At 41.9% G+C, this 23,699-nt stretch overlaps 1 protein-coding gene across 3 annotated transcripts in view; it reads left to right on the top strand.

The window, feature by feature from the left end:
* WDR4 (WD repeat domain 4) overlaps nt 1-23,699 on the top strand; it is a 126,904-nt gene that overhangs the window by 28,792 nt on the left and 74,413 nt on the right. The window contains exons 2-3 of one of the 3 annotated variants that reach the window (XM_030203786.1): nt 1,965-2,033; nt 15,442-15,588. In XM_030203786.1, the coding sequence (XP_030059646.1) occupies nt 1,965-2,033; nt 15,442-15,588 (216 nt within the window). The remainder of the gene's footprint in view (nt 1-1,964; nt 2,034-15,441; nt 15,589-23,699) is intronic. The other 2 variants (XM_030203787.1, XM_030203788.1) reach the window with 2 other exon arrangements.

Below are 23,699 nucleotides of genomic sequence, written 5' to 3'. Positions count from 1 at the left end.
GTCATTAGTGAAACATTGTTCATGCTTAATGATATGTGGTGCAAAGAAGGAAACTCTGGTCCTGATGCACAAAAACTCTGGCACTGTGGAGAACGGCACCGGAAAAACACAGTCTGAATTTCCGACCAATGCTCAACACTAACAGCATGCAAATAATATGCATGGTGTTAGTTTTGAGCATTGGTCAGTAAAAAGCTCCGAGCATTCCTGACGCATGCCCTTGAGAGCTGTGGTGGTTGAGCAGACCCCGACCTTGACCCCTTCCCCCCAAAATCTTTGAAGCCTCCCTGATGGTCCAGTAGACCCCCCCCCCCCCACCGCGCACAAAAAGATCCCTGGTGGTCCGAGCCCCTACCCCCCCCCCCCTCCATGCAAGTTCAAAAAACTCCATGGTGGTCTAGGGACACCCTCCTCCACGTACCTCTTGTGAGAATTGGAGGCAGGAGGGCAAGAACAACACCTACTCTGTCCTGCCTCTGGGCCTGCCCTTCTCAAAATGGCGGCACCCAGCCTCTGCTTGGTGCATCCTGGGATGAACTAGGAGGGGCTAAGCACCATATAAGGAATTTTTCCTTTTATATGGTGCTTAGCCAGTGCATCCCCGGATGCACCGGGCAGGAGCTTGGTGCTGCCATTTTGAGAAAGGTGGGCCCAGAGTCGGGAAGGAGTAGGCGTTGCTCCTGCCTTCAGCTCTCACAAGGGGTATGGTGAGGGGAGGGGGCACTAGACCACCACGGAGTTTGAGTTGAGAGGGGGGAGCTTGAGATGAAGTTTCTATTCATTGTGACGGGATCGGGTGGGGGGTCCGCTGGATCAGCAGGAAGGATTTTAACGTTTTTCTTTTTTGGGGGGGGGGGGGAGGGGGTTGGGGTCCGCTGGACCACCAGGGCGTTTTAAGGTTAGGGGGCTTCCAGATGGGGGAGCACTGGACCACCAGGGATACCGTGTAAAACTTAATGACCGCTCCAGACCTACTGTTAAGCTTTGCACCTTAAAGCTAGGTGCTCAGTGCATGGAAATGTCTGTGAATCTGTTGGAATTTCTTTTTAATACTGATGAGCTGCTTGTAATATATTTGTATAGAGCTGCTACAGGGAATGGTAACAGGGACGCAGAGCCCCTTTGTACATTAGATGCCAAATGACGTTTGCCTACAACCAATCTAAAACAAAAACCGTTGCAAGCACAGTAAGCTTTGTTCATGTGGCTCTCAGTGTTAAATGCATGGAGCTGCTCCTTTGTGAGGATGATGTGAACACACATATAATCAAAATGCAAGAAAATGTGCAATAAACTGACTTTAGCTAACACACTTTGGAGGGAAGGTGAGTAGGTTCATTGTAATATATAAGTGCTGAACGGAGGTGGGTGAGGTTCATCTGTGTGGTGAAGGAGGAGGGGATGCATCCTGTACTCAGAGTAACCTGTATAAAAAAGTATTTTAATGTATAAACCCTATGGGTACATATGACACTCACAAGTCAGTTTCCTAAGTTTTTATATCTGGACACTTGCACATCAAATATTCAGTTTACAGTAACAGAGCACAATTAGACATTTGAAGGATCAGGGAGTTGTCATAATCTCCTACAGCACTGGAAAAATTGTATGAACTAGGTTATCTACTTGTCTAAAATTTGGTATGTGGTTCATAAAATTTTTATAAGGACACAAAAAATTAAGGAAAAGAACTAAAAAAAATTTGATATTTTAAGGAAATAAAGCTGCTACTACTACTACTACTATTTAGCATTTCTATAGCGCTACAAGGCGTATGCAGCGCTGCACAAACATAGAAGAAGACAGTCCTTGCTCAAAGAGCTTACAATCTAATAGACAAAAAAAAAGCCTAGTAAAATAGCAGCAAAAAGATAAAATTTAAATGAAAATTTTCTGTGCTGCTTTAATTTTTGATTGGCTTTTTAAGTTTCAATTTTCTCCCTTCCTGATTATTGTGATTACAGGGGAAGTAATAGGAGGCCTTTCTTATATGACTGCAGCACTGTTGAAAGAAAGCCCTTGGACTATAAGAGGTAAGATTGAACTGCAGATTGTAGACATTTGTACTCTGACTTGCATTTGAGGATGTTGAGGATTAAATAGGACTTCTGTAGGGAGGTGCAGAAGAGAGCTTGCACTATACAGAAGAAAGCAGAACAGTCACACAGCTTAGGAAGAACGATAACTTTTACTGCTGGTATATTTGAATTTACTGACACAAAGGATTTTGGAAAATGGGAAGAATTTTTCATTAAAACAACTGTTCTAGATCTGGAAAGGAGCATGGTCAGTTATTGATGGAGGAGTGGCCTAGTGATTAGAGCACCGGTCTTGCAATCCAGAGGTGGCCGATTCAAATCCCACTGCTGCTCCTTGTGATCTTGGGCAAGTCACTTAACCCTCCATTGCCTCAGGTACAAACTTAGATTGTGAGCCCTCCTGGGACAGAGAAATATCCAGAGTACCTGAATGTAACTCACCTTGAGTTACTACTGAAAAAGGTGTGAGCAAAATCTAAATAAATGTGGAGAAAAAAACCTCAGTATTGCACTCTCAGCTATATGGTAAGCCATATTGTAGAAAATCTTTAGCATCATATCTATGATAGTTGAATGTTCTAATGCATGCTTATTAGGTGTATCATTAGTATTATGCTAACATTGTATTATATCTCTGGTATTTGAATTCCAGTACTGTTCAATGTGTATAACTTTGGTACTGTAGTTCTATTATTAGGTTTCAGTTTACTGTTTTCAAGTTTACCCTATTTAGGGGCCCTTTTACAAAGGCGCGTTAGGCTGTACGCAAGTTTAGCGCGTGCCAAAATGAGACTACTGCCAGGCTACTGAGCCCCCCCTCCCCCCCCCAGATGGTACGTGATAATTTCAGATTTGCCGCGCACCTGTGCCACCTGGAAATACTATTTTTTAATTTCCTACTGAGCATGGTATTTCCAGCGGTAATTGTCATTTGGCAGGCGCCAACTGGTTACTGCGCTTGTAATGCATGAGTCCTTACCGCTAGATCAGTAGGTGGCGTTAAGGGCTCAGGCCAGTATTAGGTGCGTGCCGATTTGTTTTACCACATGCCCTTTTCTCCCATTTTTTAAAAAGCCCTGTATTCCAGACACGGTAAAAACGGGCCTGGCGCACCCACACTATCGCAGGCCACTTTTTACAGCCCCCTTATTGTATTTAGTTTAGTCTTGGTTATTTTTCTATTGTTATGCTGTTTTACAAAATTGTAAGTTGTTTTTTTTTTGTTGTTAAACTGTACCTGCTGTACACCACTTTTTGTGAATCTCTTCATAAATGTGGTTAATAAATACCAGTCAATAAATAACTGTCAAAACCAGCAGCAAGTACTTTCATGTTGCCAGTGCTTATGCTGTTTCCTGTTTTTCTTCATTTGGATCCTTTTCCCATTTTTTGAAAGTTGTTCCTTTGGATTGTCACTTTCACTTCACCTTTTAGCCATGCTGGTTGTCTGGCCGGCCTGCCTTCTACCTTGTTTTAATATGTAGAATGGTATTTCTGAACAATGGCTATGCTTGATTTGAGCTTATAACTTTTGCAGCTGCGCCTTATAGCTTTTTTTTTTTTTTTTTTGTCAACTATTTTAACCTTCTGAAAATAATAATGTAGTACATTTCCTTAGTGTCTTCATTCCTGTTGTTGGCTCAAATTTGATCATGTTATGATCAGTATTGTCAAGTGGCCCAACACCATTATCTGAACTAAAAACACAGGTCAGAAGATTAGAAAGAGCATGGAGTAAGAAAAAAGATGAACACACACTCAAAAACTAGAAACAGCTACAAAGAAAATACAAATACACCATCAGACAAACTAAAAGAACGTATTACAAAAAAATAATAGGACCAAACTACAAGGACACACACAAACTCTTCTCACTCGTAAACAAACTACTAAATACTACACCGGTTACCTCTAATAATATAGACACCCCATCAGCAACCAACCTTGCAAAATACTTCAATGAAAAAATTATAAAACTCCGACTCATGATACCTACCAACACCACCAACTACACAAGCATTCTTGAATGTCTATACCCAAAATCTGGGGAATGCCCAGCAGATCGATCATGGACCAACTTCGACATAATAACACCAGATGAATTCTCACAATGGCTCAGAAAATACGCCAAGTCACAATGCAAATTAGACATTTGCCCTACGAGCCTAATAAGAGCCGCTCCCAAACAATTCAAAAAAGACCTCACGAATCATGTAAACCACAGGCTTCAAAATGGTCTCTTTCCTACGGATAAAGGAAACATCTTACTTACTCTGCTGCCAAAAGATGCCAAGAAAAGTACAATGGATTTGACCAACTATCGCCCAGTAGCATCTATTCTGCTAATAACCAAACTCATGGAGGGTATAGTAACGAAACAACTCACTGAATACCTAAATAAACATTCAATTCTGCATGAGTCTCAATCAGGATTCCGAACAAATCACAGCACTGAAACTGTACTAGTGTCCGCAATGAACTCATTCAAACAAGCAATTGCAACTGGGAACAACATACTCCTCCTCCTACAATTCGACATGTCCAGCGCCTTCGACATGGTTAATCATGAAATATTATTACATATACTAGAATACTTAGGAGTAGGAGGCACAGTTCTCAAATGGCTTAAAGGATTCCTGACCACAAGATCTTACCAAGTAACAACGAATGCGGACATATTTTTTTTTTGTTACATTTGTACCCCGCGCTTTCCCACTCATGGCAGGCTCAATGCGGCTTACATGGGGCAATGGAGGGTTAAGTAACTTGCTCAGAGTCACAAGGAGCTGCCTGTGCCTGAAGTGGGAATCGAACTCAGTTCCTCAGTTCCCCAGGACCAGAGTCCACCACCCTAACCACTAGGCCACTCCTCCACTGACCCCCGTGGTTACCTGTATGTGGAGTTCCCCAGGGATCCCCCCCTCTCACCAACTCTCTTCAACCTAGTGATGATACCTTTAGCCAACTTCTAGCCAATCAAAACCTCAACCCTTACATATAAGCAGACGATGTTACGATTTATATCCCGTTCAAACATGATCTAAACGAAATCACCAACGAGATCAACCAAAGCCTCCAAATCATGCACTCCTGGGTGGATGCATTCCAGCCATGGGCGTAGTTTGACTGTTTCATTTGAGGGGGGGGGCAAAGGATGGGGCGGAGCATATTAGCATATTCATTTGCATATATATATTCAAATGAATACACTAATATGGAGGAAGGAAGGAAGGGAAAAAGAGCTGGCTTTTTTTGGGAATAACCATAATGAATACGTATAAGATATCAAGCCAGCTCTTTCTCCCTTCCTTCTTTCTTTCCTCCTTACCCAGCACTCCCTCTTCCAACACACAATCTCTCCACTGCAAAACGCTATACGCAAACTTGTGCAAAAACACACTCATATCCTTACTAAACCATAACAGCACTAATTCCAAGGACAGGACGAGCTACAATCTTATGCGTGAAAAGGCAGAACTGTAATTACACCAGGCTCTAAAACACCAATACATTACCTTGTGAAAAAAAAGCAAAACAAACAGGGCTGCAAATACTACACGCTAGCAGAATACTGCACCTTGATCACACATGAAAAACACATGACAACAGACATGACACAAGGAACTAGAAATCAAAAATGTGAAGGCAAAATACTGAACTGGAAAGTTAACTCAAGAAGTCAGACTCAGCATGCAGCAATACCAGAAAAATTGAAACTTACATGCAAAATATCACAGATGCACATTTCCAAAAGCTGACATATTCTGAATAAAATGCTTTTTTCTACCTTTGTTGTCTGATCTATTTGCTTTGGTCCTAGTGTCTTCTGTTTTATGCAGTATCTTCTTTCCATTTGATATTTTTTCTCTCACCATGTCCACCATCCTCCTGTGTCTTTCTGCGTCCTGTCTACCATCTGTAGCCCTGTCCCTATCCTTCCTCGAGTTTCAGTATCTGCCCTCAACGTGTTCCAAACCAGCCCTTAAACTCAGCAGTTTCTCCTCCATCCATATCCAGCATTTCTCCTCACTCCCCTCCATCCATGTGCATCTACTTCCTCTGTCTTCCTTCTCCTCCATCCATGTCCAGCATTTCTCCTCTCTCCCTTTCCCTCCATCCATGTGGATCTCCTTCCTTTGTCTTTCCTTCCCTCCATCCTTGTCCAACATTTCTCCTCTCTTCCCTGCCCTCCACTCCATCGATGTCCAGCATTTCTCCTCTTCCCTCCCCTCCATCCGTGTGCACCTCCCTCCCTCCATCCATTCGTCCAGCAACTCTCCATTCTCACCTGCCATCTCCTCCATCCACCCATATCCAGCAAATGTCCTCTGTCCCCTGCCCCCTCCATTCATCCATCCATGTTCAGCAATTCTCCTCTCTTCCCTGACCTCCCCTCCATCCATCCATATCCAGCAACTCTCCATTCTCCCCTGCCCTCTCCTCCATCCATCTCCAGCAAATTTCCTCTCTCCCCTGTCCCCTCCATCAATCCCTGTTGTCCAGCAATTCTCCTCTCCCCCCTGCCCATCCTGTTTCTGTCCATCCCCCTCCCCCCCTCTCCCCCTTCGCAGCATCTCCCAGTCATCTGTAAAGAACGACAACGTGGATGCAGCAGCTCACAGGTTTGCTTGCTGTGTTTTAAGTGAACGGCGACGGCTATGCGGGAGAGTGGAAACAGTGATTTCAAATGTCTTCCTGGCTTACAGTGGACGAGAGAGGCTGGCTCACTTCCATTCCACTCCTGAAGCTGCAGCGATGGGCGGGCAGGCGGCGGTAGTAAAAGCAACAAGGAGGCAGGTTTGACTCCGTCCTTCACTTCCCTGCCCTCTCAGCGTCCCGCCTGCCCGAAAGGAAATGACATCAGAGGAAGGCGGAACGCAGAGGGCAGGGAAGCGAAGGACAGAGTCGAACCTGCCTCCTTGTTGCTTTTACTACCGTAGCGCTGCCGCTGCGACTTCGAGTAAAAGTCACTGTTCCAGTCGTCGTTTGGGGGGGAAATGCCCCTCTCGCACCCCCAGTCTGTGCCCATGTGTTTGCTGCCAGCCAACTGCCTGAATGCATGTGGCTGAGACACAGTTAAACTAAAAGGCTGTGCAGTGCAGGCTTACCGGCGCCTAGAAGACCGGCTATGATTGGAGGATCAGGACAAACTGGGTGGGCCCGGGCCCATCCAGGCCCACCCATAGCTACGCCCCTGGGTAGAACTAGAGGGCATGATATGAGATTGAAGGGGGGCAGACTCAAGAAAAATGTCAGGATAGTGCTGGGGAGGAGTCCGCTGTCTTGGTACATGTGGGTACCAATGACATAGGAAAATGTGGGAGAGAGGTTCTGGAAGCAAAATTTAGGCTCTTAGGTAGAAAGCTGAAATCCAGATCCTCCAGGGTAGCATTTTCTGAAATGCTACCTGTGCCACGCGCAGGGCCCAAGAGACAGGCAGAGCTCCAGAGTCTCAATGCGTGGATGAGACGATGGTGCAGGGAGGAGGGCTTTAGATTTGTTAGGAACTGGGCAACATTCTGGGGAAGGGGGAGCCTATTCCGAAAGGATGGGCTCCATCTTAACCAGAGTGGGACCAGGCTGCTGGCATCGGCGTTTAAGAAGGAGATAGAGCAGCTTTTAAACTAGAAATGGGGGGAAGGCCGACAGTCGCTCAAAAGAGCATGGTTCGGGATAAGGTATCTTTCAAAGATATCACCATAACAGGGAGGATAGAGTATCCTGATAGTGAGGTTGCAAAAGAGATTGTAGTAGATCGGGTATCTTTAAATAACAATAAAAATCAGACAAAAGATTGCCAGTTAATACTGTCAAGTACTAAGCATGATGTACTTAGGAACAACAAACATAGTTTGAAATGTCTATATGCGAATGCCAGGAGCCTAAGAAATAAGATGGGGGAGTTAGAATATATTGCACTAAATGAAAAATTAGATATAATAGGCATCTCTGAGACCTGGTGGAAGGAGGATAACCAGTGGGACACTGTCATACCGGGGTACAAATTATATCGTAGTGATAGGGTGAATCGGATTGGTGGAGGGGTAGCATTGTATATTAACGAGAGCCTTGAATCAAATAGATTGAAAATTCTGCAGGAAGCAAAACACTCCTTGGAATCACTGTGGATTGAAATTCCATGTGCAAAGGGGAAAAGGATAGTGATAGGAGTGTACTACCGTCCGCCTGGCCAGGACGAACAGACGGATGCGGAAATGTTAAAGGAAATCAGGGACGCAAACAAACTGGGCAACACAATAATAATGGGGGATTTCAATTACCCGCATATAGACTGGGTTAATGTAACATCTGTACACGTAAGGGACATAAGATTTCTTGATGAAATCAAGGACAGCTTCATGGAACAGCTAGTTCAGGAGCCGACAAGAGAAGGAAAAATACTAGACTTAGTCCTTAGTGGTGCTCATGATCTAGTGCAGGGGGTAACGATACGAGGGCCGCTTGATAACAGTGATCATAATATGATCGGTTTTGATATTGGCATTGAAGGAAGTGAAACTAGGAAATCAAGTACGCTAGCGTTTAACTATAGAAAAGGTGATTACGACAAAATGAGAAAAATGGTGAAAAAAAGACTGAAAGGAGCAGCTCGCAGAGTAAAAAACTTGCATCAGGCGTGGATGCTGTTTAAAAACACCATCCTGGAGGTTCAGGACAAATATATTCCACGTATTAGAAAAAAGGGAAAAAAGACTAAACGTCAGCCGGCGTGGCTAAACAGTAAGATAAAGGAAATCATTAGAGCCAAAAAACAATCCTTCAGAATGTGGAGAAGAGAACCAACTGAAAGTAACAGGATAGATCATAAGGAATGCCAAGCCAAATGCAAAGCGGAGATAAGGAGGGCAAAAAAGGACTTTGAGAAGAAATTAGCGTTGGAAGCAAAAATACATAGTAAAAACTTTTTTAGATACATTAAAAGCAGGAAACCGGCCAAAGAGTCGGTTGGGCCGCTGGACGAAAATGGTGTTAAAGGGGCGATCAAGGAGGACAAAGCCGTAGCGGAGAAATTAAATGAATTCTTTGCTTCGGTCTTCACCGAGGAGGATTTGGGGGGGACACCGGTGCCGGAAAGAATATTTGAAGCGGGGGAGTCGGAGAAACTAAACAAATTCTCTGTAACCTTGGAGGATGTAATGGGTCAGTTCAGCAAGCTGAAGAGTAGTAAATCACCGGGACCTGATGGTATTCATCCCAGAGTATTAATAGAACTAAAAAATGAACTTGCGGAGCTACTGTTAGAAATATGCAATCTGTCCCTAAAATCGAGTGTAATACCGGAAGACTGGAGGGTAGCCAATGTTACTCCGATTTTTAAGAAAGGTTCCAGAGGAGATCCGGGAAATTATAGACCGGTGAGTCTGACGTCGGTGCCGGGCAAGATGGTGGAGGCTATTATTAAGAATAAAATTGCAGAGCATATACAAAAACATGGACTGATGAGACAAAGTCAGCACGGATTTAGTGAAGGGAAGTCTTGCCTCACCAATCTAATGCATTTTTTTGAGGGGGTAAGCAAACATGTGGACAATGGGGAGCCGGTTGATATTGTATATCTGGATTTTCAGAAGGCGTTTGACAAAGTGCCGCACGAAAGACTCCTGAAGAAATTGCAGAGTCATGGAATCGGAGGTAGGGTATTATTATGGATTAAGAACTGGTTGAAAGATAGGAAGCAGAGAGTAGGATTGCGTGGCCAGTATTCTCAGTGGAGGAGGGTAGTTAGTGGGGTCCCGCAGGGGTCTGTGCTGGGTCCGTTGCTTTTTAATGTATTTATAAATGACCTAGAGATGGGAATAACTAGTGAGGTAATTAAATTCGCCGATGACACAAAATTATTCAGGGTCGTCAAGTCGCAGGAGGAATGTGAACGATTACAGGAGGACCTTGCGAGACTGGGAGAATGGGCGTGCAAGTGGCAGATGAAGTTCAATGTTGACAAGTGCAAAGTGATACATGTGGGTAAGAGGAACCCGAATTATAGCTACGTCTTGCAAGGTTCCGCGTTAGGAGTTACGGATCAAGAAAGGGATCTGGGTGTCGTCGTCGATGATACGCTGAAACCTTCTGCTCAGTGTGCTGCTGCGGCTAGGAAAGCGAATAGAATGTTGGGTGTTATTAGGAAGGGTATGGAGTCCAGGTGTGCGGATGTTATAATGCCGTTGTATCGCTCCATGGTGCGACCGCACCTGGAGTATTGTGTTCAGTACTGGTCTCCGTATCTCAAAAAAGATATAGTAGAATTGGAAAAGGTACAGCGAAGGGCGACGAAAATGATAGTGGGGATGGGACGACTTTCCTATGAAGAGAGGCTGAGAAGGCTAGGGCTTTTCAGCTTGGAGAAGAGACGGCTGAGGGGAGATATGATAGAAGTGTATAAAATAATGAGTGGAATGGATCGGGTGGATGTGAAGCGACTGTTCACGCTATCCAAAAATACTAGGACTAGAGGGCATGAGTTGAAGCTACAGTGTGGTAAATTTAAAACGAATCGGAGAAAATTTTTCTTCACCCAACGTGTAATTAGACTCTGGAATTCATTACCGGAGAACGTGGTACGGGCGGTTAGCTTGACGGAGTTTAAAAAGGGGTTAGATAGATTCCTAAAGGACAAGTCCATAGACCGCTATTAAATGGACTTGGAAAAATTCCGCATTTTTAGGTATAACTTGTCTGGAATGTTTTTACGTTTGGGGAGCGTGCCAGGTGCCCTTGACCTGGATTGGCCACTGTCGGTGACAGGATGCTGGGCTAGATGGACCTTTGGTCTTTCCCAGTATGGCACTACTTATGTACTTATGTACTTATGTACTTAAGTGGTGGATGCTTGGAATGCTCTCTCACGGGAGGTGGTGGAGATGAAAATGGTAACGGAATTCAAACATGCGTGGGATAAACATAAAGGAATCCTGTTCCGAGGGAATGGATCCTCAGAAGCTTAGCTGAGATTGGGTGGCAGACTTCTATGGTCTTGCCCTGAAAATGGTAGATACAAATCAAGGTCAGGTATACATATAAAGTAGCACATATGAGTTTATCTTGTTGGGCAGACTGGATGGACCGTGCAGGTCTTTTTCTGCCATCATCATCTACTATGTTCATGGTATAGTCAAAGCGGTTTACAAATATGTACTTTTTCTGCCCCTAGTGGGTTCACAATCTAAGACTTATTTATTTTTTTGGAGTACCTGGGGCAATGAAGATTAAGTGACTTGCCCAGGTTCCCAAGGAGTTGCAGTGGGAATCAAATCCAAGAGAATTTCATGCCAAACCAATTTAGAAGCCTCCAGTCCCATGCTTATCTGATGAAACCACTATTTGATCCAGTGGATTCCTTGTTGCTCCAAAATTCTAACCTAGAAAGTACTTTTTCAGTAGTCATTACATTGGCTAGAATAATTGATGAGCTTCAAATTTAGGTATCCACAGAAAAGCAGGAGACAACCTCTACGAAGAATCAAGGAGCAACACAAAATAGGGGGTGACACGATTCTCAAGATGGGAGTAACAGATGAAAGACTTTACTGAGGCACCAAAGAAAGACCCGACATGGGTCTATGTTTTGGCGATCTGGCCGCCTGCTTCAGGGGTCACTGTGAGGGGGGGTTTATAGAACACTGCCCCACCTTAAGAACACTGATCCCGCCCCGGGAGGAAGTGAGCCGGGACGGGTGGAATCAATAACTGGAAGTTTTTAAAAGACAGGGCCAGGCAGAAGGTTAAGGAAGCCCAGGGGAGAAATAACTGAAACCCAAGTCTATGCCTTTACTGAAGATGTTTAGCTGCTGTGACCTGGCTGAGGTAAGCCAACTTTGCTTCTTGTTAAGACTTGCAAGCCTTGCTGAGGTGTGGCTGGGGCCAGACCTGAGTCTCGGAAGATCTGAGATCTTACAGGCTGTGTTTGGGGTGGGGCAGGGCAGCCCCACCAGCCACAGACTGCTTGGCCTCCTAGTCAGAGGCCTACTCAAGACTTTTACTAAATGAGAGAAACTGTTGCATTTGAGGTAACAGGTCCCAGGGCTCAGGTGAATAAAACATTTCGTTTCACATTTGTATACCTTGTCTGGCTGAGTTATTCCCAGGCAGTGGCGTTCCTAGGGGGGCTGACACCCGGGGCTGATCGCTGATGCGCCCCGCCCCCCGGGTGCAGCGCACCCCCGGAACAGCGTGATGCCCCCCGATCCCCCGGCGAAAGAATCCCCCCCTGGGTGCACGCCGCTGGGGTGGGGGGGGGGGGGTGCCGCGCGCCTGCAGGCTCTTCGTTTTTATGCTCCCTCTGCCCCGGAAAAGGAAGTAACCTGTTCCAGGGCAGAGAGAGCATGAAAACGAAGAGCCGACAGGCGCGCGGCACCCCCCCTCCAGCGGCGTGCACCTGGGGCGGACCGCCCCCCCCCCTTGGTACGCCACTGTTCCCAGGGTCACCCCATAACCCTTGCTCGGGGTCTCACAGTCGCAAATAACACTGTGTTATAACAATTATATAAAAGTGGTGTGGCGGATATTGATGCTTCATTTGGGTTACTTGGCTCAGCGCACGGATCTTTTACTTTATAGTAGTGAATCCTGATTTCCTCCTGGCCTGGATGGGAGCCCCTTTCATTCCTGGGCTTCCAGTGGTCATGACCAGCTTTTATCATGTCCTGAGGGAGGATGGATCTTTGAAGTCTTTGGCTGACAAAGGGTTGGAGATTTGGGGACTGACTGCTTTTGCCTATTATCAACTGACTCATTATGTTGCTTCTTTACACAGGGAGAGTTTGTGCTCAGAGTAGCTGTTAAATTGTTTGACTTTTTTTAAGGCTGATCTTCCTGACCCTCTATCCCTTGCTGAACTCCACTGGGCATTTCAGGATCTTCTTTCTTTGGTGGATTACTCTATGGTGACCCAGAACTGGTTTTGTGAGTTGGGTCTCCGTCTCACGAACTCAAACTTTGTACCTTTGTTGAGTTGAGCACCTTCCATCACTGTAGTGCTGCCTTGCAGGAGTGTTATTCAGGATGCTTACCTGAGCATATTTCTCTCCAGATCATGCTTATCATGCTGGCCTTTTGTTGTCCCCTCGTCGTGTGAAATGTCAGACTGCGGGGGGCACCCTGGCGCATGCTTTCTGGAGCTGTCCAGCCATACAAGATTTTTGGTCCCAAGTGATTGGTTACTTAGGTTCTTTATTTGGGCGGTCTCTCCATCTTACTCTGGCGGGTATGTTATTTGGTGTATTTTGTTTTTTATTCCTGGCCTTTCGGTCAGGGGTGTTCATCCCTTCCTGGCTAAAGCTGGTTTCATTGGCAGAAAATTTGTATTGCAATGGTGGCCTTCCGCTTCCCCGCCCACGTTCTGGCATTGGAGAAATGCGCTCCATTCTTACGTGGCTTTAGAAGCCTGGCATGCTAGAGGTTCTTATAAACAACAAGAGATTTTTAGTCATTTGGGAGCCTTATTTGCTATCATTGCCCCATTGAGCTCGTAGTCTGATTGTTAACCAGCTATAATCTTGTTTTTTGTCCCTACCTTTTAGTTTGTTTTTTTGTTTGTTTTTGGCAGGTGGGGGGAGGGGGTTGGGAGGGTTCACCTGGTATTTGGTAATTGTGGGTTAACTTGTTAGCTGTTGCTTTCTTGTGATTTGTTCTTTTTGCTAACCTCAATAAAAATATTTCTAACTATAAATGCATACGTATAACACAAAAACACTTCACAGACAATTAAAAATGTATACAAAGATTATGTTAAGAACAATTAAATACAATATTAAAAGCATATTAGGAACAAGTGGTATAGTACTAAAACATGGACTGCATGCATAAAAAGAGGGTACTGCATTTATAAAAGCATGGACTGTATAAATATTGGTAATCATGGAGCCAAAAATATCAAAGATGAGATGAGCTCATGTATAAAACCAGAACATCAAGCAGTACAACAATATAAATAAGATGGTATGAGTAAACTGTACCTTAATGTAGAAACTATAATAGCTAAAGGTGCTGGTGCAGTGTGTCTCTATAAATGCACAAAACCACCCAAGTGGAATGTGTTAATAGGAGTATAAATCCACCTTCTGATGCCTCTGCTTAATATGTGGTACCTGATACAATGATGTGCACTAATGTTCATCAAAATACCAGTGTTGCTGCCAGCTGCAATAATGAAAAATGCCCTCATTAAGCATCATGAAAAAATACAGATTAGAACCAGCATTAGTCTTCAAAAGTAAGAGTTGTAAAGAACAGTAAAAAAATAAATTAAAAAACAGGTTAAGAAAATAACCTGTTAAAAGGTAACAGGTTAAAAAAGCATGTAGCTGGTTAAAACTGACAGCCCGTTAAAAGTGAAAAAAGCAGCTGTTAAAAACTTGCAAAACAAGGGTGGATAATAGTGTCCTAAATAAGCACATGAACTGCCTTAATGTGAAGAAACTTTGATGTTACATTTAAATTAAATCTGTTGAGAAAGTTCTATGAGAGCCGTTAAAACTGAAAAATGAGAATAACCGATTAAACTTACTGGCAGCAAACTTACCGGAGGGCACTGAAACCAGTTTGCCGCTTAGATTTAAAAAGAAAACGCCATCATCAAACGTAAAGGAGGAAGTGAGTGGGGACATATATTTAATAGCTAAATAATGAATGTCTACGAGCTTGAGTAGTGTATTGCTTTTGAACTATCATGCCGTACCTAAGTGTTATGTTATTTTAACTGCTTTCCGGTGCTACATAGCACCTGGGTGCGGAGTGACAGCTCACAAACAATATGCTACTCAAGCTCATAGATATTCATTATTTAGCTGTTAATGCATCATTGCATTGTGAGTTCAGCCTAATCTCTAAAGACACTGAGGTATAGACAGAGATATGGACATTTGGAAGCGGTGATTGAGAGACAACTGCAGGGGCAGGAGATTTATGACTCAGATAATTATAATTAGCTTCTACAACAACTGGGAGCAAGGTTTGGGAATACATCCTCCTTGGTCCCCTCTTCCTTCTGTGTCAGACTCTTTCTATTTGCTGTGATGTTATATTAACTACTTTATTAATGGCTGATAACCTAGAAGCAATACCGTTTTAGAGAAAGACAGCAAGGAAGAACTCAACTGATTGTGGGACTTGAGGTCAGGGAATGAAGGACACTTTACAAACACTAGAAAAATGAACTTCATGGTCTTAGTGACATGATATATATTTTCTTTATATTTCCTTTGGAATTATTGGAAATGTATACTTTCTAAATGCAAAAAAAAAAAAAGAGTATGGGCTGGAGTGTAGAACTAAATTAAATTCATAGTTTTTGCCTCCAGAGATGTGTATATTGTTTTGTTAAGTATCCTTGCTTGGAATCTTATCATCACTAAAATGTAATACGTGAATGTATCTTTCTCTTTAGAGAAGATGAGGTGTATGAAGTCCAGGGGAGTGACAGAATCCTTAGTGCAGCGTTCTCAGCCTCGGGAAATTATTTTGCTTTGACGGATGATAATAAGCGTTTGATTCTATTTTGCACTAAGCCATCATGGAAATGTTTAAGCATCAGGTGAGGAGCATTGGTATGTGATCGTTTTGTTTTTCAAAAATTGTGAAAAAATGTACAACATTAAAGAGTAGGAGTCCCCTGTGCATCTACTAATGAAATTACTATTAATACAAATTAATAAGGATTATTATTGTGATAGTTTGTTTTAGGGCTAAAATAGTAAAAAGGGTAAGCTGAGGAGGTTAGTCACCATATATATCAAGTCATAGGAACCAATTGTTTCTATCTTTCTCTTTTTTTTTTTTTCTTGTTGTTCAGAGTTCTCTATTGTTTAAAACTGCAATACGTTAATTCTTACAAATCAACTTAATAACAAGGCATTGTATAAAGTCTTCACATGCAAAAAAAATCCTTATTCCATGAGTAATATGTACCCAGTGACATAAAATGGATGTTAGCATATGCTATAATTCTTTATTCTTTCCACATAGAAACCATTTCTGTCTTGAATTCAGCATCTTTCTACGATTTGTTTTGGATTATCATTTTTGTCGCACTTCTCTGTACCTTTTCTATTTATGCTATATCTTGTTTGAGATGCGATGGCCAGAATTGCACACAGTATTCAAGGTGCAGTTGCAACGTGGAGCAATATAGAGGCGGCTTAGCATTCTCATTTTTGTTTTCCATTCCTTTCCTAATAATTCCTAAAATTCTATTTGCTTTCTTAGCTTCCACTGCACACTGAGCAGAGGGTTTCAACGTATCATCAACAATGACACCTGGATCTTTTTCTTGGGCAGTGATTCCTAATGGAACCTTGCATGACGTAGCTATAGTTTGGGTTTCTCTTTACCATATGCATCACTTTGTACTTGCTCACATTAAACATCATCTGCCATTTGGATGCCCAGTCTGTCTATTGCAATTTTTCACATTAAACGTCATCTGCCATTGGACTGCCCAGTCTCTCTCTTGCAATTTTTCACAATCTTCCTGCAATTTAACAATGTTGAATAACTTTGAGTCATCAGCACAGGTCTACAGTTTCTTGGGTCACCTCTGGAACCCTTTTTAAAAAATTGGAATTACATTGGCCACCCTCCAATCTTTCTGGTACCATGTTTGATTTTAAATATAAATTGCATATTACTAACAAAAGCTCTGCAAGTTCATTTTTCAATTCTGTAGTAATCTGGAATATATACCATCCGGTCCAGGTGATTGCTATTCTTCAGTTTGTCAAATTGCTCCGCTACATCTTCCAGATTTACAGAGATTTGTTTTTCTGACTCATCAGCATTGATTACCATTTCTGGTACTGGTATTTCTTCCATATCTTCCTCTGTGAAAACCAAAGCAAAGAAATTTCATATCTCCATTATAGCCTTGTCTTCTTTTACCCCTCGATCATCTAGGAGTTCAGCTGATTCTTTTACTTCTAATATACCTAAAAAAAAGTTTTTTAATATGTGTTTTTTGCCTCCAACACAATCTTATTTTCAAAGTCTCTTTACCTTCTTAATCAGCTCCTTGCATTTGAGTTGCCATTCCTTATGCTGTTTCCTATTATTTTCAGTTAGATCCTTCTTCCAACCAGATTTGCTGCAGCCTCTTCCTTTTTTTGAAGGAAATTGTTGAAGCTCTAATCTCTTCAAACTTCAATAACTGAAATAATAAATTCCTCCACTGTCATATTATATAGCTCAGGTCTCCACCAATTAGTCAAGGTATACTTTTTTGCTATAAGGAAAGCCTTCTTCAAAAATAATTTCTCTTCCTTCTGAAGATCGGAGGATTGACTGAAATCTTCAGATAATTACATGTCTGCTCCTAAATGGGCTACCAAATCAAAAAAATTTTATACGTATCCCACTACTCCATCCTCAAACTATTGGATTATATGGGTATGACTAAAACATATGGCTTAGTGATGCTCACTGCATTTCACGCATTTGCCTTTTATCTGGTATCCTAGATTGGTATGCACTTTATCCTGTAACTGAAATAGTAATGTTTCCAAAAAGGGTGAAAATGGAGGGGAAAGGGGGGTATGTTCCAGTGTTCCTAGCCCACCCCTACCACAACTTGAAAACTATTCAAAACTTGGCTATAAGCTTTGGGAGAAATCAATTATAAATAACAATCCCAAATCAAAAGAAAATGTTTGTCTCTTTAAATGATGGGGGCCCCAAAAGATTCCCATACCATTAGGGCATGAAGCTCATTTTTCCAGTACCAGAAACACAAGAGGTTAATCTCTAAGCCAGTCCAATCCAAGTTTCTAAGTTTACTAAAGACTTGCTATCCTGCCGTATAGCTTACAATCTAAGTGGATAGGAAGAAAGCAGCGAAAAGAATAAGTACAAGACAATTATTTTAAAGGGAAGGGGGTGGAACTACAAAACTGATAAAACAGCAGGTGGGGAAAAATATGAGGAGTGCTCCAGAGGAAATCAGGACTCAATCCGGGTCAGCAGTGCCAGTGAGAAAAATTATTAACTTAGCTAAGTATGCACTTCTTACAGAGTACATAGGCTTTACCCAGAAACAATTTTTCTCCCTCTCCCTGGCCTCCTAGAGAGGCAACTTTATTAAGAACAATCCCTTCAAACGAGAGCTGGAGGGGCTGTCCAAATAAGGGCTGTATATAAGTAAGCAATGAAAGCCAGAAGGCTTTAATTTTCTTACATTGCCAGAGGCCATGAGCCAACGAATTAGTACTCAAATGACATTTTGTTTGCATAGTGGCGTGTTTGCACAACCAGCTTTAAATGCCTGTTTCTGACAGAAGTATGCCCTATGAATTACCTTGAACTGACACGCCTGTAGTTCCCCACTATGTACCACCTCAGGTATAATATTTGGAACTTCCCTAAGGGCTTGAAGTCTAGGAGTCCATTATAGGAGTGTATTCTTTAGTGTGTTGGAGACTGAGTAACTTTATGAAACCAGCAAATCGAGACCTGACACAGGGCATCCCTTTCCAAAATTTCTTGGATTTGACATCCAAAGCGTAGGGATAAACTGTTGGAAAGATTAGTATGTATATAATCAAACTGCAAATAAGCATGCTGATCTGCCAGTCCACATGACATTCCTTGTTGCAAATCCTCAAACATCAACAACAGCCCATCTACCTGGAGCATATGTTCTACCAAATATAAGCCTTTTGATTGCCATCATCTGAAAACTACAATTTCCATACCCGGGCAAAATTCCGCATTTCCTATCGATGGCAAAAGTACAGTGACAGTAAGATCCTGATGCTAAACTCCAAGCAGATCTCTCCACACCAGCCAAAGTGGTCTCAGCAAGATATTTTTCCTGATGAGAGATTTGCATATAATGAAGGCAGTGTATGCAAATCAAGTTCATGCATATTCATTGTGGATATCCTGAAAACCTGACTGGCAAGGGGTACTCCAGGACTAGACTTGGAAAACACTGAGGTAGTTAATCTGGCATGTAAAAGATAATTAAGATACCACGGCTGAAAATATGCCCCCTCAAAAGTTATCTGTAAACTGGCTGGAATCTTAACACCTAGTCCTGCAAATGCCTTAAAATACAGGCATTCCCATCCTTCCTTGCTTCCAACTACCCAAAAGATAGTGCCACCTCATTTTAGATTTACTTCTTTCTCAACAGAACCCTCACCATCAGCTTCCACAAGGAGTTTAAATCCCAATGAAGCAGACTGAGAGGAAGAGACTGGAGGATGTATAACCGTGGGAATATAACTATATAACATAAACAAATTCTACCCATCAAAGATAATGGCAAGCTACTCCAATGGTCTAGTTGGGATTTTTTAATCCTATAACAATTTATCAATATTTAAGCTATATAAAGAAGCCATAACTATTGGTAACAATATACCTAAATAGCAAAATGAGCCTCTCATCCAGCATAATGGGAAAGAAGCACCCCAGGTTACCTGCAGTGAGTACGGCCACCCTAATGCTTCTGATTTTGCATAATTTAACTAAACCCCCTCCACCCCAAAAAAAAAAAAAATTCCCCATATTCTTGGAAGCTGTCAAGGAGAATAAGGGAGGTGTACAGTTCAATGAGGTACTAGCAAATCATCCGCAAAAGCAGCAATTTTAAAAGTATGTTGTCCAGTGTGAAATCCTTGAATCTCCAGATTGGACTGTATTTCCCAAATAAGGTCTAGAGATAATACAAACAGCAAGGGAGATAGTAGGAAACCCTGCCTAGTTCCCTCTTGAATCAAGAAGGAATCTGATATCATTCCATTAGCCTATACCTGGGCTTTGCGGTTAAAATATAATGCCTTTACTATCCTAAGAAAAACTTTCTCAGCCCATAAGCCATAATTTGCACCATGTAAGAACCCCCACACCACTCTATCAAAAGCCTTTTTGACATCAAAGCTAATGAGTAATGAGGGGGTTCTCCCAGGCTGTGCTTATTCCAAGGTGGCCAAAATTCTCATATTTCTAGGTAACTACCATACCACTTACAAACCCAACCTGCTGTTCTGCTATTAAGAGGGCAGCACCCAGGATAATCTGTTAGCTAGAATTTTTACCAGCAATTTGGCTTCATAAGTTAACAATGAAATGGGTCGATGATATTATATTATGTTGGGTTTTTTTTGTTACATTTGTACCCTGCGCTTTCCCACTCATGGCAGGCTCAATGCGGCTTACATTATTATAACATTTATATCCCACATTATCCCAAAAATAGGCTCCAGTTCAATGTGGTTTACAGATTAGATTATAGAAACAGAGTATAGAGTACAACAGTATTGAAATAGTATGCTAAAGTGGTTAAGAATTAGAGTATCTGTATATATTGATGGATTTATAATGAACTGCTAATTTTGTACATTCTATATATTTTCTTACTGTACACCCCCATGAGTGAACTCTTTCAAAAAGGCAATAAATAAATCCAAATAAATAAAATAAATACTGATAGTCACAATAAGAATAGAGACCTGGAATTGTCAGCTGTTTTTGCAGTATAGCCTAATAAGATGGATTTTGAAATGAATTTGAAAATTAAATGGTATTTCAGCAGTTTATGGAACTGTAAAAATAGTCTGGATAAGATCTAACAGATTTAGGAAGAGAGCTCCAACATTTGGTTCCAATGTAAGTGAAATCAGCAGATAGAACTGATTTGTTTGCTATGTTTTTAAAGTTTGGTGGACGAAGTAAAAGGGAGTCTCTGGCTTCAAGGGACGTTTTGCATATAAATCTCTCTATTAAAGGGTTCATATAATCTGGAGTCAGCCCATGAAGAATTTGATGTATGAAGGTACACAACTTGAATGAGATTCTGCCTTTAATGGGGAGCCAATGTAATTTCATAAAAAAGGAGGAAAGAAAGTTCTAAGGAATAGAACTTGGATCATACAAAGTTAATTTTTGGAGAAAACATCATGTTAATGGTTTTATCTTAACCCACCACGTGAGATTGAGTAGATGCCAAGTAGATGTTAGGGATTTTAGATGCTGGAGAATAGATTCACTATTAAACTGGATTCTTTCTACTAACATGGGAAATAAGTTTATACAAATATATTTTAATTTTTTAGGTGTCCAGTCAAGTCCGAAAGGTTTAAGTAAGTCAGAGTGGGCAAGAATGTTTAAAGGTAAAGCTTCTGTTTTGGACTGATTTATTTTATAACCAGAGAAAACAAAGAATTTAATTAGATTGAAGAGGTGAGGTAGACATTGAAACAGATCTCTAATGTAAAGTAGTTTGTCATCTGCATAAGGAGTTGATTTGTATAACTCATGTTGGGTGAGAAATTAGGTGGTTGATGTGAGAGACCAAGAATGTGAAGATAGAATCTAATGGCAATTAAGAGATGTTCAAGAGCTAAATTGTCCTTTATGCAGTTCTCTTGTCACCCAATCAAAGAAATCCAGATTCATTTGGCAAGATTTTCCTTTGGTAAAACAATGCTGCCTCAGATCTTGCAGCCTATTACATTCTATGAAGGTCACTATCCTTTACTTCAGCAGAGTTTCTGTACTCGGGCAGACTGAAGGTCCATCAAGCCCAGCATCCTGTTTCCAGCAGTAGCCAATCCAGGTCACAAGTACCTGGTAAGATCCCAAAACAATACAATACATTTTATGCTGCTTATTCTAGAAATTTAAGCAGTGGATTTTCCCCAAGTCCATTTTAATAATGGTCTATGGACTTTTCCTTTAGGAAGCCATCCAAACCTTTTTTAAAACCTGCTAAGCTAACTGCTTTTACTACATTCTCTGACAACGAATTCCAGAGTTTAATTACATGTTGAGTGAAGAAATATTTTCTCCGATTCATTTTAAATTTACTACTTTGTAGCTTCATTGCGTGCTCCCTAGTCTTAGTACTTTTGGAAAGAGTAAACAATTGATTCACGGCTACCCGTTCCATTCCACTCATCATTTTATAGACCTCTATCATATTTCCCCTCAGCCGTCTCTTTTCAAAGCCGAAGAGCCCTAGCCGCTTTAGCCTTTCCACAGAGGGAAGTCGTCCAAACCCCTTTATTGTTTTCGCCACCCTTCTCTGTACCTTTTCTAATTCCACCATATCTTTTTTTTGAGATGCGTTGACCAGAACTGCACACAATATTTGAGGTGCTGTCACACCATGGAGCAATACAAAGGCATTATAACGTGCTCATTTTTGTTTTCCATTCCTTTCCTAATAATACCTAACATTCTATTTGCTTTCTTAGCTGCTGCCACCACATACTGAGCAGAGGGTTTAAACATATGATCAATGACACTTAGATCCCTTTTCCGGTTGGTGACACCTAATGGAGCATTAATCTAGAAAAACAGGACTGGTAACCCTGAGTTGAAGGGTACTAAACTGGAGGGATTGAGCCTATCTGGAGCCTACTGAACTGTGCATGTAAGCATACGAAAAGAAAGCCAGGCCCCCATCACAAGTAGAACGTTTTGAGACAGAAAGACTAGGGTTTAAGGCCTTTAAAGACTAAATGAGATATATGGATTAAGAAGGATCCTATTAGACTTTTTGTGGATTACAAAAATTTTTGAATTTGAGTTGGTAAAAATAAGGCAGGAAAACCTGGACTTGCTCAGTTTAGAGTCCTGGATTAAACTGTATTCAGTGCATGTTGGTGCATTTAGAACTGTGACAGAGTGCCGATTGAAAGGTGGACCAGGACACCACACCTTTCAATCCCAGCTTTTGGATATCTTCGATCAGATATTTGTCTAGCTTCTCTATTTGTGCCAGAGGTCTGTAGATGACTCCTGTTTGGATACAGGTTCCATCTCTTTCCAGGATGAATCATATCACGTCCTCTTTTCCCCAGGTTCCCTGCACTTCAACTATTTTAATATTAGTCTTTCACATAAAGTGCCATTCCTCCACTACATCAGCCTGCCGTATCCTTCCTAAAAGATTATAACCCATTCTTAGGAGTCATTGAACCGTGTCTTTGGGATGGCAACAATATCCAAGTCTGCCTCAAAAATCAGAGTTTGCAAATCCTATCAATTCTAGACATAGTGGTATGTGAGCCCAGGATGGGTGTGTGGAATCCCTCTCCAAGAGACAGAGTATCCTCCAAGGTTCCATCAGTCCTGAACTTTTACAAAAATATACCAGCCCCCTGGATGCCTGATTACATCCCCCTCCACACCGATTATTACTATCATGCTATGTGGAGGCATTGCCCCCAAGAGAAACCATAGATCTGCCCTTAGCTGCGTCCAGCACTGATTAAAATTGCCAGCAAATGTTAGCAGGACACTAACTAGGACATACAAGGAACAATTCAACAAAGGGCGCTAAAAGCTTAAGTGTCCCTAATCTAAGTGCTAAAGTAGTATTCTATAGTAGCGCATTTGTGTGCCGAATGCATTATAGAATACTAGTATAAATCAGCAATTAGATGCCAAGATTTAAGTGCCACCACTTAGGCCAGCTCTATGGCAGGTGTAAATGTGAATGCCTAAATATAGCAGCTGGGCACCTAACTGACAGTATTCAATAGTGTGCGCTGAAATAGAACGCTCATGCCCCTCCCATGTGAATCCCTCCTTTGCAATTATGCACTAGAACACTTAAGTGCCCAGTTATAGAATAGTTCCTAAGTGCACTTAGGTGCCTAACCGGCTCCCCTGCCCCCCCCCCCCCACCCATTGTTGGTACTT

Source organism: Microcaecilia unicolor, chromosome 5 (assembly GCF_901765095.1).
Source record: "Microcaecilia unicolor chromosome 5, aMicUni1.1, whole genome shotgun sequence".
NCBI lineage: Eukaryota > Metazoa > Chordata > Amphibia > Gymnophiona > Siphonopidae > Microcaecilia > Microcaecilia unicolor.
The sequence above is the reverse complement of the archived record's forward strand: the minus strand, read 5'-3'. Positions and strand labels throughout refer to the sequence as shown.